The sequence below is a fragment of the Ahaetulla prasina genome, chromosome 4 (assembly GCF_028640845.1).
Source record: "Ahaetulla prasina isolate Xishuangbanna chromosome 4, ASM2864084v1, whole genome shotgun sequence".
Lineage (NCBI taxonomy): Eukaryota > Metazoa > Chordata > Lepidosauria > Squamata > Colubridae > Ahaetulla > Ahaetulla prasina.
Window position 1 is genome coordinate 29,839,319 of NC_080542.1, and position 20,377 is coordinate 29,859,695.

The 20,377-nt window shown below is 34.9% G+C and overlaps 1 protein-coding gene across 1 annotated transcript; it reads right to left on the bottom strand.

The window, feature by feature from the left end:
- Window positions 1-284: 284 nt before the first annotated feature.
- LOC131198135 (vomeronasal type-2 receptor 26-like) lies at window positions 285-19,960 on the bottom strand. The gene is made up of 7 exons (XM_058182640.1): window positions 19,897-19,960; window positions 18,424-18,523; window positions 17,047-17,320; window positions 9,660-10,490; window positions 5,772-5,999; window positions 4,129-4,255; window positions 285-1,189 (listed from the first exon to the last, which is right to left on the bottom strand). The coding sequence occupies exons 1-7, from the start codon at window positions 19,958-19,960 to the stop codon at window positions 285-287; spliced, it is 2,529 nt and encodes an 842-aa protein (XP_058038623.1).
- Window positions 19,961-20,377: the final 417 nt, after the last annotated feature.

The following is a 20,377-nucleotide window of genomic DNA, read 5'->3' on the forward strand; positions in this document are numbered from 1 at the left end:
AGGAACAAGCTTTTCTTTTTTTCTGAGACTGAATCTTAATTTTTTTAAGTAACTTTAATCTAATCAAGTATTCCTCAAAAATCAAGCTGCATTCCTAAATAGACCTATACTCTCTTCAGTTCTCCAATTTTAAATTTTAATTGAAAAAGGACTAATTTTACCCATCTTTACTAACATACCAAAAAACTATACTAATAATTTCTCCCACAGTCCCAAATTCAGTGATTAAATGTGTAGAGACTTAAAATGAGGAATATTGAAAATAGGGAATGTTTGTGCATGGATTACAAATATTTTCTCTTTGTTAGTTGTTCCTTGTTATTTAGCTCTGGCCTAACAATTATTATATAACATTTGGGGAAATATATGCAGACCAACAACCCAGCACTAGATGCCAAAATGGAGAAAATCTCCACAGCTACCATGTATTTGCCTTTGGTGCTCAAATAGGATGGGACAAAGGAGATCCACACACTGCAGAAGATCAGCATGCTGAAAGTGAGACATTTGGCCTCATTGAAACTGCTGGGAAGATTCCTGGAGAAAAAGGCTACTGTAAAACTGGCAGCTGCCAGAAAGCCCATATATCCAAGAACACAGTAAAACATGGTAGCTGAGCCTTCATTGCACTGCAATACAATCATCTCATTTTCTGAATGGATGTCAACATCAGTGAAAGGAGGAAATGTGAACAGCCACACCAAACAGATGCCTACTTGAATCAAGGAACAACAGAATACAATGGAGATAGTTAGTCCTCTTCCCACCCATTTCCTCATCCTGGATCCTGGCTTGGTGGCCATGAAAGCTAAAACCACAGTGATGGTTTTTGCCAGCACAGAAGACACAGCCACTGAGAAGATGATGCCAAAGCTAATTTGTCGGAGGAGACATATTGTATTACTTGGTGCAACAAGGAACTGCAGTGAGCAAAGGAAGCAGAGAAATAGGGAGATGAGTAGAAGGTAGGTGAGATTTCGATTATTTGCCTTGACAATGGGAGTATGGTGATACTTCAAAAATGTTGCCAGCACCATAAGTGTGCAGAGAGAAAAGAAAATTGCCAGAGCAGCTAAACTTATTCCCATTAGTTCGTTATAGGATAAGAAAGATATTTTCTTGGGAAGACATGAATCTTGATCCTTATTTGGATATTGATCTTCTGGGCATTTCAGACAGTCATCCATATCTAGAATTTAAATATATAAACTTATATACATTTGTTCTATATCCATCCTATTAGTATCATTCAAAAGATTTTTTTTTCTGAAAGCAAAACTGGTCTTGATATTATCCATCTGAATTTCTTCTCTCATATTTGGCACATAAGAGAGCATAGGGGAATATGGGAATTCTGTGCTATAGAAGATAATGTTACTAATTCATGATTTTGTTTCATGATACTTATTTCTGAATTATGCTACGTATTTCTTTAGTTTTATTGTTACATCAATTTTTAACAAGGAACTCAAAAACTATTGTTGAAAATATGAATAAAAAATAAAAATAACAACACTGTCATTGTTTAATATTTTACATTTTTGTTTTTCTGTATGAAAATATCAAACTAATAGATCCATTAATAAATATTTTGCTGGTAATAAGATGCCACTTATTACCATATATGGTGGACTTGTCAAAAAGTTAAAGCATTTTGGATTAAAGTATGGTTGATCATGCAGAACATTCTGAAAAAGAAGATTAAGTTTACTCCACAGTTCTTTCTACTAGGAATAATTATGGATTGTACAGCTAGAGAGACTAAATTGATTTTGAACTTAATAACAGCCGCAAGACTTTTGATTGCTCAATATTGGAAAAAAGAAGAATTACCTACAATTGAAGAATGGGCACTCAAAGTATCAAATCTGGCAGAAATGGCAAAAATTTCTGCTTATTTGAAAGACTATACACAAGAAAAATATATTTTAGAATGGAAAATGTGGATTGATTATATTCAAAATAAGTATCAGATAAAAAAATATGATAGCATATGAGTAAATTTAGGAAATATTTTGTATTAGATATATTTTTGAAGGAGAGGGGAATTGAGATTGTGATTATGTGTGGAGTGACTAGAGATTATAATTTAAGATTTATTTTGGATTATGATTGTTAGTTTTGATACTCTCCATTTTGTTCTGGGAAGTTGAGGGGGGGGGGAGGGGGGAAACTGGGGAGGTTAAGGGTAGAGGATGGAGTGATGGTTAATGTACAGGGATTATTGAAGATGTATAAATATAATTAATGTAGGGTCGGGTTTGCCCAGCTACCATTTTAGAATGGTGGGGAGGGAGAAAGGAGGAGAGAGTAGGAGGTAGGAAAGAGGAGAAGAGGGGTAAAAGAGGGAGAAGAGGAAGGAAGAGGGGTAGAAGAGGGAGAAGGAAGGTATAGGGTGGAGGGAGGAGAGGATGTAGATAAGAGAAGGGGAGGAAGGTCTGGAAAGTAGAAGAAGGTAGTAGAGGGAAGAGAGTTAAAAGGAGGGGGTAGTGACTGGGCAAGCCCGACTAATTGTATATGACTGTATGAGTTGTTGGATATGAATGTAAAAATAAAACTTTTTTATAAATAAATAAATAAATAAATAAATAAATAAATAAATAAATATTTTGCTGAAAATAAAGGCTCAAAGGTCTTCTCCTTATAAGAAAAATTGTGGACGCTTTCTGAATCACGTGGAATAGATTTTGTGAAAGTTAGTGTAATATATCATTTAAAAGGAAACCATAATCCCGATGTAAGAGAAATTGAATATTCTACAGGTAGTCTTCATATTTAGTAATTGATTCAGGCAATGTCACTTCAGAATTATGTCAGTGATAAAAAAGTAACTTTTTGACCAATACCGATGTTTATGACTATTGCAGTATTTCTTCTCATACCTTACAGTCAATTTACTGTGCCTAACTATTTTTGTTAGCCTTCCATACACAGCACAGAGATTGCCAAACTTTTCCTCAGTTCCTTTTTTCTACAACCCAGCACTTCCCTAAAAGTGCTGATTGCAAAATAACAAGCTCTCTTCTGTGATCTTAATTAATTTATTAAAACCCTCCAGCGGGATGACTCTGCAGCCCTTCAATGACAACATGCTAGCCATTTTTTTTGCCTCCTAAATGATTCCTAAGTGAGATAGACCCACTATATATAGCATATATCTCATTGTATAATTTCTCACCCTCTTGTAATCTGTTCCTCTTCAATGAATGTAAATGCAAACATCAGTTCTCTTCTAGCTAAGTATCCTAGCACCGGGATAAGCATTCCAAAGGGTAGGGAAGTGGGGCAAAATGTACATATGTACTTTTTCTAAGTGATTTTCTGGTTTTATTAACATTCACAATTACAAAACTAATGAGAAAGGAACTTTGCAACCAATTTCTTCATTTTAGGCTTTACAGATGTGTAAGGTAAAGGTAAAGGTTCCCCTCACACGTGTGCTAGTAGTTCCCGAATCTAGGGGGCAGTGCTCATCACTGTTTCAAAACCGAAGAGCCAGCACTGTCCAAAGACATCTCCATGGTCATGTGGATGGCATGACTAAACATTGAAGGTGCATGGAACACTGTTACCTTCCCACTAAAGGTGGTCCCTATTTTTCTACTTTCATGTTTACGTGCTTTTGAACTGCTAGATTGGCAGAAGCTGGGACAAGTAACGGAAGCTCACCCCGTTATGCAACACTAGGGATTTGAACCACTGAACTGCCAACCTTTCGATCGACAAGCTCAGCATCTTAGTCACTGAGCCATCGTGTCCTTTGCTACTGATATGTAGAGAAATAGAAAGGTGAAGTAACATTGCAAACACAGTTGTTTCACTAAATAACTGAGTGGCCAGTCCAATTCTGCCCACTCAGTGATGACCTGTAGTGGTTCTTTTTTAATCAATTCTGTTAATACCTTGGAGTTTTTGTAAACTGCATCAAAATTTTAATGGGAAATAATGTAAAAAAATTCAGGTGTTTTCAAAATAAGTTAATGTGCTTATTATGTGCTAGTATGTACTGGACCATCCAAACTTGTTAATGCACAAAGAATATAATTCAGCTCCTTTACTTTTATGTTCATGGATCTGTCTCGAGTGATCTGCACAAATGTTTTTCAGCTTGTTCACAAGCTTGCTTACCTTTCTGACTTGACATTTTCTCTTTGGGACATGGAAGACAATCATAGCAGCAAAATGGTTTTTCCTCCTGCTTTCTCCTGAAATTACCAGGGGGGCAGCTCTCAGTACACAGGGAAACAGGTAAGGTCTATCCAATAAATTAAAGAAGGAAGATGTTTAATCATGTATTTCAAAAAAATAAAATAAAAATCATTGTTGACCAATCGTGCATGCTAATTGTAATGATTTGGGATTTTTTCTTCAACCGAATCATCAAAACTACAGAAGACTGAATTCTTTTTTTTCAGTTCTACCAATTATATAGGTAGTATTTCTCTTTGAAACTGCAAAATATGTCACGCTTAGACCATTCCCCAATACTGAAATTATTTTAGTGGGACTCATCACTGACTGAATTTGAATTGAATTTATGATGAATATTTTATTGCAAAGTGTATAAAGTATTGTTGAAAATGAATATGTAAATGAATGTCAAAGTGTATATGATTAAATGTGTAATAAAATTTGAAATATAATATAATGCTTGATCTCTGGAATAATGAGATTTACAACATATTCTAATATGAATAACTTTTTTTAGGTTTGGTGGACAAAAAGTATTTTTAAAAAAAATCTGGAACTTTGTTCTTATACATGATTAAAAACAGAAAAGCTTCTTTACAACTAAAAATAGAAAGACTTACAAATGTCCATAGAATGGATAATAAAGTTACTGGAGTTGGCAGAAATGATAAAATTGATTGCTCTGCTCAAACCAAAGACTAACATTTTTGCTACATTGAAAACACTTTTGATTTTTTGCTTGAAATGAAAAAATCAAATTTAACCTTGGTATTTGATGATTAAGACTCTTTATGACTATAAAAGTACTTTGTGTTATGGTCTACTGTAATTTAAAGAGTTAGTATATTTTTTTTGCTTATATCTGTATTGAAGAAAGTCAATAGTTTTTTTTTTCTTTAGAGCTTTCTTTTCCTCTGGTCTGTACCACCTATTTTGGTTTCTTTCCCTATATCATTCTTTCTTTCCTCTTAAAGATAATTTTCTTGTTATTTACATTTTATACATTTCTGAAATTTAATAAAATACTTTAAAATATTAATTAGGTAAAAGCATATTTTTAAGCTTTGCCTGTTCTTAACAGTCTTCCTATGGGAGATGAGAAGTTAAAAATGTGATAAATTAAAAGTGAAGTGTTGGAGAATACACACACACTCACACTCTCTCACACACACACACAATTTTGCCTTATCATTACCTTCTTCCTGGTTGAGAGAAAACAACAGGCCCTGTCTGGCAGGCCTGAAGATCCAATGTAAAAGATGGTTTCAGGCCTGCCACTGTCTTTGTGTCCAAGACAGGACTCTACCCTTGTGGCTTAGTTATTAAACTAAACTGGCCTTCATCCTTTAAAATAATATTGGTGTAAAAATTTTATATATCTTTCTTGTCTTTTAAAGTTTAACACCAAAATATGCTTGGAAAAACAATACTAATTCATGTAATTAATGTTTTTTTCAGAGATTTTGTATTTTTACGTTGTTGAAAATTCTTCCTGGTATTTGAAGTACTGTCTGTGTACACTAACTCTTAGAATATCATCCCAATTGTTTCAAATAAAATAACCTACATGCAGAACCTACTTGGTTGAAAGTGCTGGGCCAGCTGATGGCTTTCTCATGAATGGTGAACTTTTGGTCTTCAGCAGCCCAGGGATCCAGCTTCCCAACTTTCACTCGATGGAAGGACTGGTTAGGGAAAGTGACCCAATTCTCAATCTCTAGTCCTGTAATCAGTTTTCTATACTTATCAAAAGAAATTTTATCTCCAACACTATTGTTAAATGATACCTTTTTCAAAAAGAAGTGAAGCTGAATATGAAAAAAGAATGAAAAAAATGGTTAATGTATAGAACTATGTGATCTCAATCTTTTTACTTGAAAAATTTAAATGTGTGGCAGAATGTATCTACTCTGAGGTCCTTTTATTCATATTAAGCATAATTATGTGTCCTTTATCCAAAATCACTCTATATATTATAGATCCCTCACATCCAGGACTGCTTCAACTCCTACACTCAAAACGATGCTATAGAGCACTGCACACCAGAACAACTAGACACAAGAACAGTTTTTTTCCTGAAGGCCATCACTCTGCTAAACAAATAATTCCCTCAACACTGTCAAACTATTTACTAAATCTGCACTACTATTAATCTTCTCATCGTTCCCATCACCAATCTCTTTCTACTTATGACTGTATGACTGTAACTTTGTTGCTGGCAATCCTTATGATTTATATTGATATATTGACCATCAATTGTGTTGTAAATGTTGTACCTTGATGAACGTATCTTTTCTTTTATGTACACTGAGAGCATATGCACCAAGACAAATTCCTTGTGTGTCCAATCACACTTGGCCAATAAAAAATTCTATTCTATTCTATTCTACTAAGTTTCAATAATTAAAAGAATCCAGTCCCAGAAAACCATATATGTTTTATTGTGCAAAAATATATCTTATTGTGAAAATATCAAATAAATATAATCAAGGCTGCATTACTTTTTGTAAGAACTTTAAGAAGCTACTGTTTTGTTGTCAAGAAGAAAAACTGTTCAGGGAATATCAGATCATTTTAATATCTAAAGTAACTTACACAATGTAAGCCGCCCTGAGTCTTCGGAGAAGAGCAGGAAATAAATGTAAATAAAAAAAAACTTGTAAAATTAAGTAGATATAAAAAGAAGGAGGCAAGCTTGGACTTACTTTTCTATCTTTCTCTATTAATATTAACTTTTTCAGATACTTTCAAAGTACATAAGAAACTCACTATTATCTGTATGGGGGGAAAAAAAGCTAAGATTTATTCTAAAATCCCAGAATGAATTTCAGCAATGGAAGCATTTACATATCCAAATCTGGTGAAGTTTAAAAAATATTGTGACATATAAAGACATTTTGGACACTGAAGGGAAATTAAAATCTAAGCAAGAGCTTGAAGACCAGGGTATTAAATTATAATGGTAGCCTCAATTGCAAATACAATCTAAATATGATAATGACATGAAAATGTATAGCTTTTATAAAGAACAAATAGCCTTCTATCAGATATTGTTGAATTCTGATGAAAAACTATAATTTCTCACTAAATTGGAAAATGAAGGATGAACAGGTAAAAGACACAATGGTACAGTGGGCAAAAAACTATGGATATATAGAGAATTAGAGAAATGGCAAAATTTATGGGAAAGAAACTATATATTAACAATGGCAACTTCTTATAAAGAAAACTTATATAAAATGTTTTATGAATGGCATTTATCACCTGCTAGGTTAGCAAAAATGGTTAAAAATATGTCTAACAAATGTTGGAAATGTAACCAAAAAATGGACACATATTACCATATGTGGTGGACCTGGATTAAAGCAAAAAAAAAATTAGGCAAAAATATGTAAGTGGTTAGAAAATATGATAGGAAAGCATGTAGATTTTAACCTGAACTTTTTCTATTAGGTATAGCAACAGAAAAATTTGATAAGCAAAATGTATATTTAATATTGCATATATTAACAACTGCAAGGATCACGAGATGAAGAGATAATTAGGAAGATATTGGTTTGTGCAGAAATGAATATTAAACAGAAAGAAAATACAGAATATTATCAAATATGGATCTTAGTCTACCATGGAAAAAAGGGGTGGAGATTAAGAATGTAATCTGTACTACTAAACAAATAAATTAACCCAGACAACACAATGTTTATTAAGGATTAACAAAATGTAAACAATAGAAATTAATAAAACTTTTTTTAAAAAAATATTGTGACATATAAAGACATTTTGGACACTGAAGGGAAATTAAAATCTAAGCAAGAGCTTGAAGACCAGGGTATTAAATTATAATGGTAGCCTCAATTGCAAATACAATCTAAATATGATAATGACATGAAAATGTATAGCTTTTATAAAGAACAAATAGCCTTCTATCAGATATTGTTGAATTCTGATGAAAAACTATAATTTCTCACTAAATTGGAAAATGAAGGATGAACAGGTAAAAGACACAATGGTACAGTGGGCAAAAAACTATGGATATATAGAGAATTAGAGAAATGGCAAAATTTATGGGAAAGAAACTATATATTAACAATGGCAACTTCTTATAAAGAAAACTTATATAAAATGTTTTATGAATGGCATTTATCACCTGCTAGGTTAGCAAAAATGGTTAAAAATATGTCTAACAAATGTTGGAAATGTAACTAAAAATGGACACATATTACCATATGTGGTGGACCTGGATTAAAGCAAAAAAAATTAGGCAAAAATATGTAAGTGGTTAGAAAATATGATAGGAAAGCATGTAGATTTTAACCTGAACTTTTTCTATTAGGTATAGCAACAGAAAAATTTGATAAGCAAAATGTATATTTAATATTGCATATATTAACAACTGCAAGGATCACGAGATGAAGAGATAATTAGGAAGATATTGGTTTGTGCAGAAATGAATATTAAACAGAAAGAAAATACAGAATATTATCAAATATGGATCTTAGTCTACCATGGAAAAAAGGGGTGGAGATTAAGAATGTAATCTGTACTACTAAACAAATAAATTAACCCAGACAACACAATGTTTATTAAGGATTAACAAAATGTAAACAATAGAAATTAATAAAACTTTTTTTAAAAAAATATTATCTTACAATATTTTTACATCACTTACATCAGTGGTGGGATTCAGCCAGTTCGCACCACTTCGGGAGAACCGGTTGTTAACTTACTGAGCAGTTTGGCAAAGTGGTTGTTGGAAGAAATTATTAGGGCAGAGAACCGGTTGTTAAATTACTTGAATCCTACCACTGTACTACATGTAAAAAATGTAAAAAAAAACCTGGCATTGCTACATTTTGATTTAGTAAAAATCAAAATATTGTTTTCTACCTAGCACAAAGGCAATGCCAAGTGGCTACAAAGTATTTATCTTGAATGATCAGATATAAACTTCTACTTCTTCTAGCTCTTACACTGATTACAAGTTTCTCAGTGTATTTACTATTTACTACTACTCAGTGTATTTACCTCTATTGACGAAAATACTTCTCAGAGAGTTTCTCAACAGGAATACTTAACTTGAGCAAGCCTTTCTTGTGTCTTTTAGCAGAAAAATTTATTATGGAAAATTATTTCGGTACATGAGTATGTGATGAGGAGAGGAATAGGCAAACCATATATCTCCAGTTTATTATCTCAAGAGGAAAGCTAGAAAACAAATCTGATGGGAAATTCAAAGCAAAAAGAAAGCCCACTGAAACTACCAAAATAGGAAAAAATAGATAAAGAAGAAACTAGAAGACAATAATTTTCCATCCTTATGGAAGTTGAGAACTACTTATACTAATTTTCTATCTTCATCTCACTACTGTTTGTGATCTGAAGAAGGTCATGAAATACTGGATTGGCAATGCCAATTGGCAAATGTAGAAAATTACATTTCTAAAATATTTGATTATTCATAGAATTACCTGCCATGACTGCAGATCTTGAAGACTGAGTTTTTTCCCTTTCATGCTTCTCCTATATTGTTGGCCCAACTTCATGGCATGTAAAGCATGAGCCACAACATATATAGCATTGTATATACTGTAACTAAGACTGCTCATCTTCATTTCAAAAAATGCCCCGGGCAGGCTTTCCAATTTTTCCTTTCCTATACAGACATCCTCTTTTTCTTCATTCCCAGATAGATTGGGAAACACACAGCCAAATGCTTGTTCCCACACATCTTTGAGGAAACCATCTTCTTTTGAGGAGAAATAGTCTCTTGTCTGAAGAAAATGTTGGAACCCTTCAACTTCATTTGAATAAGCTCCAAAAGTCAGAGCCCCATGGAGGACTTGGATATCCCAGCTTTTCTGATAAAAGAATGATGCAAGACCCATTTGGGATGCCACAATCCACACCTTACCTTTTGGCTTTATAGAAACTATTTCCATTTCAGGTAGGCGTAACAACCATCTTACATTTAAGAGATTCTCATCATGAAGTATCACAACATTAGCTTTGCTTTTAACAAGAAGGTGAAACGTTTTAACAAGCCATTTCAAAATATCAAAAAAATTGTTGATGTAAATTGATCTCAATTGCTCCAAGAAGGCAATGCAGATGCCATGGAGAGAAAACGTTGAGAAGATTAGATGATCAAATGTTCTTCCTCCAAGTCCTTTTGTAAGTACCCCAACCCAAGTCCACCTGAAGTGCAAGAGTAGTTGAATAATCCCCCTGTAATGAAGTTCTTCACCTGCAACCATGTGGTAGTAGAATGGGCTTTCATTTGGAGAAGAAGCAGTTGGGAACTATGAAAAGTATTAGGTAGATAAACAGAAAAACTAGAGAAGAAAATTATGTTTGAGAAAAGAAAGTGTATATCCTCTCTAAATTAATAATCTTGAAATATGTTAGCAAATGCTTTTGTATAATTTATGTGCACAAAATACTTATGAGATTATGATTGGATACATTATCCTTGTGCTCCCTTTCACATCTACATTTCTATGGTTATTTGAATTGTCAACTTCTGATTTTGCTTCCATAAAGACATCTGAATTCTTCTTGGTTTATTATTTATTTATGTATTTACTTAGTTACTTAGAATTCTTTTACCTTGCCCGGGTTTAGAGCTCTCTGGCCAACAAAGTACATAGTAACAATGATGGAATAAAAATAATATACTTCTCAAGTAAAGCTTCTCAGAAGCTGCAAGTAAAAAAAAATCATAATAAATTCATATACATATATTGAAATATATAAAGAAACCAGTCTCTCTTATTACTTAACTCAAAATTTAAAATATATTTTCCAAGTACCTTCCTAGCAAAATTTGAAATGTATTTTTGCTTTACCCTACTTTAGATTTTTATGAACTACAATTGCTTATGTGCTTCTTGGATGTTAAATTAGTCAGCTGTGACACTGCATAACCAAAGAGAATCCTGCCAAATTCTCTTCAAGTTCTTCTCAAGTTAAGATGAGGTATTAGGGAAAAGGACAAAACATCTAATGGTATTAGTGATAGCAAGGGTTTTTCTGCTGTATTGTAAAGGATAAGAAGAGTTCTGATTTAGCTCTTATTGCATTTACTATAATCATTCACCTTTGTTCTAAATTCAAGAATACTTTTTCCTTTTAGTGAAATATATTGCTCATCAAGATTAGTATCTGAATAACGGATCTTTGAACAACTAGAAGCAATTAAATTATAATTAGTAGCCAGCATAGGTTTGTTAAAAATGGATCATGACAAACCAATCTTATTTCATTCTTTGATAAAGTCACTAAATTAGTACACCAGCAAAATGCTGTGGACATAGTATACTTAGATTTCAGTAAGGCATTTCACAAAGTAGACAACAACCTACTTCTTGGTAAGCTAGAAAAATGTGGAATAAACAACATCACCATCTGATTGATTTGTAGCTGGCTGATAAACCATAGTCAACAAGTATTTGTTAATAGTACAAATCCACATTGAGAAAAGTAAATAGTGGGGTATCAGAAGATTCCGTCTTAGGCTGTGTACTCTTCAATATCTTCATAAATGACTTAGATGAGAGAATAGAAGGGAAACTCATCAAATTTGCAGATGACACTGAACTGATAGCCAACGCCCCAGAAGACAAGCTCAGGATCCTAAAAGATATTGACAGTCTTGAACAATGGATGAAAATTCAACAAAATGAATTTTAATGTGGAGAAAAGCAAAATTTACATTTAGGCAGGAAAAATCAAAGATAAAAGTATAGATTAGGAGAGACATGGGTCAAAAACAGTAACTGTGAAAGGGACCTTGGAGTGCTAGTGGATGCTCACTTGAGTATGAGCCAGCAGTGTGCAGCAGCAGCCGAAAAAGCTAATCCAATCCTGGGTTGTATAAACAGAGGCATAGAATCAAGATCATGTGAAATATTAGTGCCGCTTTATGAAACCCTAATAAGGACACACCTGGAATACTGCAACCAGTATTGCTCATCATACTGCAAAAAAAATGTTGAGACCTTGGAAAAAGTTCAGAGAAGAGCAACTAAGATTATCAAAGGCTTGTAGACTAAAACATAGAAGAATGGCTGCAGGATTTGGGTTTGGCTAGTTTAAGGAAAAGAAGAATTATGGGTGACATGATAGCAGTATTCCAGTAGGCATATACTACAGGCCAACCAACCAAGCAGAAGAAATAGACAAACTCTTGGCTACTCAATTAACAAATGAAACTCACCACAGTATTAATGGGAGATTTTAGCTACTCTGATATCAACTGGGAGACAAATTCTGCAGCAAGTGGGAGATTAAACAGATTCCTAACCAACTTTGTCATCCAAAAGGTGGAGGCAGGAACTAGAGGAAAGCTATATTGAACCTAATTCTTACTAATAGATAAGAAATGACAGAGAGAATTGAAGTTGCCAGAGAGTGGTCACTCTTGGGTGAGAGTGACCATATCATATTGGAATTCAATATAATGCAAACACAAGCAATAGAATATAATCCAACCAGTGCCTTAAATTTTAAAAGAGCTGACTTTAAGAAACTCAGAGAGAGTCAAAGAAAAATTTCATGGATAAAAATCCTAATCGTGAAAACAACTCAAGAAGCATTGAAAACACTGAAAACATGATCATAAAAGTTCAGTACAATACCACTGAAAAAGAAAAACAAGAAATCCAAGAAGAACCTAGCATGATTGCACCAAGGTCTCATAAAGATAAACTGAAAGACAAAAAGGATAAGTACAAAAAATGGAAAAGGAACATGTTACTAAGGCAGAATATCAGCAGATAGCCCAAATCTGAAAAGATGAAATCAGGAAAACAAAGGCTCAGAACAAAAGTGAACGATAATAGACTTGCAACAAAAGTGAAAGATAATTTTAAAAGTTTTTTTCAACATATAAATAACAAGAAAAAAGTCAAGGAAACCATCAGTCTACTAAAGAGAGGAGATGGCAAGGAAGTAACAGCTAGTAAAGAGAAAGCAGAGCTGCTTAACTCATTATTTGCATCAGTCTTCACACAGAAAGAAACTAGAACTCAACCTACCAAAAACATAACTGTAAAAGACAGACTAGAAATTAAAATAAGCAAGAAAATGGTAAGAGTCTGACCTTGATGAATATAAATAACTGGGACAATGGATTACATCCCAGAATTCTGAAGGAGCTGGAAGATGTTATCTCAGAAATAAAAGAGCTGATGTGGTTCCCATCTTCAAAAAAGTAAAACAAACAAACAAACAAACAAATCAGTGTAACATCAATACCTGGGAGGATACTGGGAAAAAATAAAAATAATAATAGATCTGTGAATATCTAGAAACAAATTAAGTTATACCTAGTAGTCAGTTTGATGAGTTTGTTAAAAATAGATCATGCAAAAACAATCTTTTCATTCTTTGACAAAGTGACTAAATTAGGAGACCAGCAAAATGCTGTGGACATAGTATATTTTGATTTCAGGAAGTCATTTGACAAAATAGACAACTTCTTGGTAAGCTACTTCTTGGTAAGTAAAACATATGAAGAACGGTTGCAGAATTTGGGTTTGGCAACTTTGGCTAGTCTAGAGAAAAGAAGGACAAGGGGGGCCATGATAGCAGTAATCCATATTTGAGAAGCTGCCACAAAGAAGAAGGGGTCAATATCAGAGGGCCAGACAAGAAACAATGAAATGGAAACTAATCAAGGAGAGAAGCAACCTGGAATTAAGGAAAAACTTCCTAACAGTGAGGACAATTAACCAGTGGAACTGCTTGCCTTCAGAAGTTGTGGGTGCTCCATCACTGGAGATTTTTAAGAAGAGACTAAACAGTCACTTATCTGAAATGGTATAGGTTCTCCTGCTTGAGCAGTGGGATGGACTAGAAGACCTCCAAGGTCCCTTCCTATTCTATTTTATCTAACTTTTTCCAATATGGATTCTTTTTTTGTTCATAACTCACAATAACCTTCTTCTTGATTGACAGCTATACTTGTATTAATTTTCATCATGATAATCTCAGCTTCAAAGCAGTATTATTAATAAGTTCTGGATGAAGAGCAAAAAGACTCTAGTGTAAATCCTCAGTCATGATGACTTAATGGTTAATTTAGTGCCAGTCTCATTTTCTGTTTGAGGGACCAAACATATCAGGACAGATTGGAGGAACTGACTATGTACATTGTACAGCCTGGAGACAGAAGGGAAAGAGGGAGGGTATAACCTGAAAATGACAGGAGCAAAGTTCAAAAGTAATTTTTACAAAAAGTGTAATGTAAGTTTGGACCCAACTTCCAGTGGAGGTAGAAGATGAATAGAATAGAATAGAATAGAATTTTTATTGGCCAAGTGTGATTGGACACACAAGGAATTTGTCTTGGTGCATATGCTCTCAGTGTACATAAAAGAAAAGATACGTTCATCAAGGTACAACATTTACAACACAATTGATGGTCAATATATCAATATATTGTTAGTCCAGAATGCGGCTGCGCGAGTAGTAACGGGAGCCGCTCGCGGCTCCCATGTAACATCACTGCTGCGTAGTCTGCACTGGCTTCCTGTGGTCTTTCGGGTGCGCTTCAAGATTTTGGTTACCACCTTCAAAGCGCTCCATGGCTTAGGACCCGGGTACTTACGAGACCGCCTGCTGTTACCCTATGCCTCCCACTGACCCGTACGCTCTCACAGAGAAGGTCTCCTCAGGGTGCCGTCCGCCAAACAGTGTCGACTGGCGGCCCCCAGGAATAGGGCCTTCTCTGTTGGAGCATCGACGCTCTGGAATGAACTTCCCCCTGGCCTACCTCAAGTGCCTGATCTTCGGACCTTCCGTCGTGAGCTAAAAACATATTTATTTATTCAAGCGGGACTGGCATAATGGTTTTAACAGTTTTAATCTTAAATTGGGGTTTTTATTGGGTTTTTAAATTTTTTATAATTTTAAATTTAAACTTTTAATTATCAGCCTTTTGTAATTTGCTAGGTTTTAATTGTTGGTTTTAATTGTATATGTATTGTGTTTTATCTTTGGCTGTACACCGCCCTGAGTCCTTCGGGAGAAGGGCGGGAGAAGGGCGGTATAAAAATTTAATAAATAAAAAAATATAAATATAAAAATATAAATCATAAGGATTGCCAGCAACAAGTTATAGTCATACAGTCATAAATGGAAAGAGATTGGTGATGGGAACTATGAGAAGATTAATAGTAGTGCAGATTCAGTAAATAGTTTGACAGTGTTGATGGAATTATTTGTTTAGCAGAGTAATGGCCTTCGGGAAAAAACTATTCTTGTGTCTAGTTGTTCTGGTGTGCAGTGCTCTATAGCGTCGTTTTGAGGGTAGGAGTTGAAACAGTTTATGTCCAGGATGCGAGGGGTCTGTAAATATTTTCACGGCCCTCTTCTTGATTCGTGCAGTATACAGGTCCTCAATGGAAGGCAGGTTGGTAGCAATTATTTTTTCTGCAGTTCTAATTATCCTCTGAAGTCTGTGTCTTTCTTGTTTGGTTGCAGAAACGAACCAGACAGTTATAGAGGTGCAAATGACAGACTCAATAATTCCTCTGTAGAACTGAATAAGCAGCTCCTTGAGCAGTTTGAGCTTACTGAGTTGGCGCAGAAAGAACATTCTTTGCTGTCCTTTTTTAATGATGTTTTTGATGTTAGCTGTCCATTTTAGATCTTGTGATATGATAGAACCTAGAAATTTGAAGGTTTCTACTGTTGATACTGTGTTGTCTAGTATTGTGAGAGGTGGAAGTATGGAAGGGTTTCTCCTAAAATCTACCACCATTTCTATGGTTTTGAGTGTGTTCAGTTCCAGATTGTTTTGGTTGCACCATAAGGCTAGTCGTTCGACCTCTCATCTATATGCGGATTCGTCATTGTCTTGAATGAGACCAATCACTGTTGTGTCATCTGTGAACTTTAGTAGCTTAACAGATGGATCATTGGAGATGCAGTCATTGGTACACAGAGAGAAGAGAAGTGGGGAGAGCACACAGCCTTGGGGGGCCCCTGTGCTAATTGTACAGGTATTTGATGTGATCTTGCTTAGCTTCACCTGCTGCTTCCTGTTTGTTAGGAAGCTTGTGATCCACTTACAAGTCTGTTCTGGTACCTGCAGATGGTTTAGCTTAGTTAGAAGAATGTCTGGAATGATGGTATTGAAAGCTGAACTAAAGTCTACAAAAAGGACCCTTGCATAGGTCTTTGGAGACTCAAGATGCTGTAGGATGTAGTGCAGAGCCATATTAACAGCATCATCTGTTGATCTGTTTGCTCGGTATGCAAATTGCAAGGGGTCTAACAGCAGATCCGTGATGGTTTTCAAGTAGGAAAGCACTAGCCCTTCAAAGGTTTTCATGACTACAGATGTTAGAGCAACTGGTCTGTAATCATTCAGTTCCTTGATGGTGGGCTTCTTCGGCACTGGGATGATGGTAGAGCGTTTGAAGCAAGAAGGAACATAACACATCTCTAGTGATTTATTGAAAATATGGGTGAAGATGGGGGCCAATTGGTCAGCACAGACTTTTAAGCAAGAAGGAGTTATGATGATCAATAACTGAGCTTAAACATGCTTGGGATAAACATGTATACATCATTAACAAAAATTAAAAAATTAAAAATCTCTAAAGGCAGACTCGATGGATCACTAGATCTCACTAGATCCTTTTCTGCCATCAGTTTAATAGGTTCATAGAAACATGAAGTATAAACCTACTTTAGCTGATAATTGTAGAATAAAATACAGGTGAGGTTATGAGGATGTGTCACATTGTCAAATGCTGTTTAAATTAGTGGCCCTGACATCCAAATTAACTATATCTCTAGATCCTGCAATCCAGTGCAGTCTGAAAAGACCAATCCAATCCATCTTACCTGTGGAGCTTTGTAAGTATCTAAAATATCTATTAAAGAGATTCCAGGATCAATAGACCCAACAACTGATATGAGTTTGTTCAGGATGCCACACTTATAGTTGGGAACAAATCTGTTCTCACTGGAGAAAAGTTCCATTTTGGCATGATAGCCAGCATACTTATCATAGATTCTGAAGCCCAAGGTGATGTTAGGTAAGAGCTGGAGGTCTTCATTGATCATCTTCACAGCAAATACCATTATCAAGATATGATGATAATATTTAGTCAGGATTCTGCAAAGGATATTAGATGGAGTATCAAATGAAATTACGCATCTAAAAAGGTCAGTAAAACTAACTTGGTGGGGGGGAACATCTTTGAAACTAATGATAATTTCATGTCAACGGATTAATAAATTAAGTTTCATCAAAAAATGCTGTCAAGGTGAAGGGATTCTTTCTTATCAAAATCAACTATCAATGATTACTTTGTTTTCTTCTAATTTTATTTAAAGAACATAGGTTCTAAATGATGATCCCTTCAGAAAGCACAGGAAAAAAAATAAGCTCAAAAATATTATTCAATAGTTGAAAATATTATTTTTAATCAGAGTAGCTAATTATAATACATAGGTGTACTAAAAATATGGCAATAGCAGTAGAAGCAGCAATGTCTTCATAATGAAAATTAATCCCAGTTTGATAAAGTTTTTCTCATTTTCTTATAATGCTTGACTTTATATAGAAATGAGAAAAAACTTGTTCCTATTTTCTAAAATATTTAATTGTCCATCAAAACTTAGTCCTTATTCTTCCCAGTATAATAATGGATTATAGATGGATTATATGGAACTGCAGAGTGAGGATTTTACCCACAAAAGAACATCGAGCCTATGTGGTTCTCCTGTCTGACTTCCCCTACTCCTAAGAAAAAAATATTTTAGCTCATAAGAATATTACTCTTATATTTAGTTCATAAGAATATTAGTCCTATGCATGTACTGATATAAAATAAGCTGCATCTATTATTGTTATTCCTTTGGTTCGACACAATGTCACATCTTCTAGAAAGTCAATTCTAGAGGCTCATGCTACAATTCCTTTGGATGGGAGTGGGAGGGGAGTGGGAAGATTCCCATCTTGTCAGAATATAGGAGCCATGAAATATTGAATGATTTGTATGAATTTAAAAATATGATTTAAGGAAAATAGGTTCTAGCTGTTGATTTCCTTCACAAGAATACAGGAAAATAATTTTAAGTGAAAAATATATCATTTATACTTTGCTGGAAAATAATATTTTTAATTCCAATAATTAATTATGGCAAATAGAAGAGATGTACTAAACAATTTTATCTAGATAAGCTATAGACTATAGAAAGAAAGTTATGTCTTACAGAGATTCACCCACAGTAGAATGATGGGGATCTTTTTCAAAACTTCCTACATCTCTAGTTATGAAGACAAAAGAAGTCATGCCACCAATGATTAGGTCACCTGGTTGGAAATATTTGTGATCAATTGGGATAGGATCTTGGATGCTGCATTTTATTGGTTGAGACTTGCAAGCCGTAGCAGTAGGAGAAGGCAATAGCAGTAGGAGAAGATTCAATATCATAATAATCGCAGTTTGAAACATTTTCTATTGTTGGTATGAAATTCTTAAGAGTCCTCAAAATTGGATGACCTTGAACTGAATCTATTCCTCACATGACTTCCATTCTGTAATGAATGTTGACAGAGAGGTGTTTCTGAGGGGAAATTTAGATTATTTCACCTGTCTCTTAATTTTAAAATATTTCATTGTCCATCAGCATTTAGTCCTTATTCTTCCAAGTATAATAATTTATCAGTTAGAGCTTTGAGGAACAGCAAAGTTAATAATAGTCTTTTTGATAATTATAAGTTAAAGAGAAAATTGCAACCTTCACATTTTTATTGAAATAGTAAGGATATGTCATCATGTAATTACAGAAAAGTTTTGGAGAAGACCTGAAATTAATCATGGCAAAGATGGAAAAATTTCTGCTACATTCAAAAGCCAGACCATCTTTATATTACCTAGGCTCAAAAAAAATAATAATCAGAATACTTTGTACTTTTCCTCTTTACCCACACCAGAAATTCATAACCTCCAGACCATATGAAGGGCAGCAATGGCAACACTCAGGTCACCTAGGATGGAGATGAAGTTGCCCTTCCCCAGGACAAAACAGATGATCCTGAACAAGACCTGTAGGTTACACTTAATGGATTCAATAATAGTGGGGAAAATACTCTATTTCACTACTTACTGCCATAAGATAGGCCTTAAATGTAGTTCTGATCCATATCCAGTCAGATTCATCCCTCATTTCCCTCTAGTAGCATTCTAGGAATTTCGTAGCCCCTTTCAACTCCTTGAACCCCTCCATAAACCGCAAGAGTGTTGAGAATGAGGGGTGAAGAATGATTACATAGGCACATTCTGATTCACAGCCTTAGATGCCCTCTGATTCCAGGTTGTAGCAAGAGAATTGCAGCAAAAATTCCAGGGTACCCCTGAGTTCCCTTTGGAATCTGGCTCCATCAATCACCAGAAATAGACTGTTCGAACGAGTCAAACCACTCTATAGAATAGGGTAACATATGAGAGCCCCAGTATTGGGATTCAGCCGGTTCTCTTCGAATAGCGCAAACCAGTAGCAGCGACTGCAGGAGGCTCCGCCCACCTGCCTGGACATAACATGCACTCACATTTGCAAACCAGTAGGGAAGGTAAATGAATCCCATCTCTGGAAAGCCCCAAGTATGAGGAGTGATCAAGGAGAGCTCCCCCATTAGATCATGTTGCCATTGCTCTGACAAAAAAATAAATAAATAAAACATACCTGAAGTGTGGCTACTGTCCTGAATCTGGCCATGGATGATCTGGGATAGGTCCATGTCTGCCATGGTGGCTGTGAACGGAGCCACTTCTGAAACCAACCCTAGGGATGGCAGTTTGAAATGTCATAGAACCCCGAAGAACTTCACTGTCATGCCTACTGAGGCAGGGAGGTTGCTACATCAGCAATTCTAAATGCCAGGTCAGACTTGTTGCCATCTGAACTGCCAACACTGTGAGACATTATCAGATGTGGCCTACTGTTAAGAGAATGTGATTATGCTAGAAACTACCCAGCAGCCAGTCTTGCAAGACACTTATATCCAAAAGTGCTTGAAAAGTGGGAATGAGCAAACAGTACTTTTGTGACTCCTGTTGTAAATTCATGAGTGACAATTGTTAAGTTCGGGCAATGAAGAGGCAGGAGACCAACGAGTAGCAACCGCTCTTTAGTTTATTGTGACCCAGCAAAAGACAACCGGCAA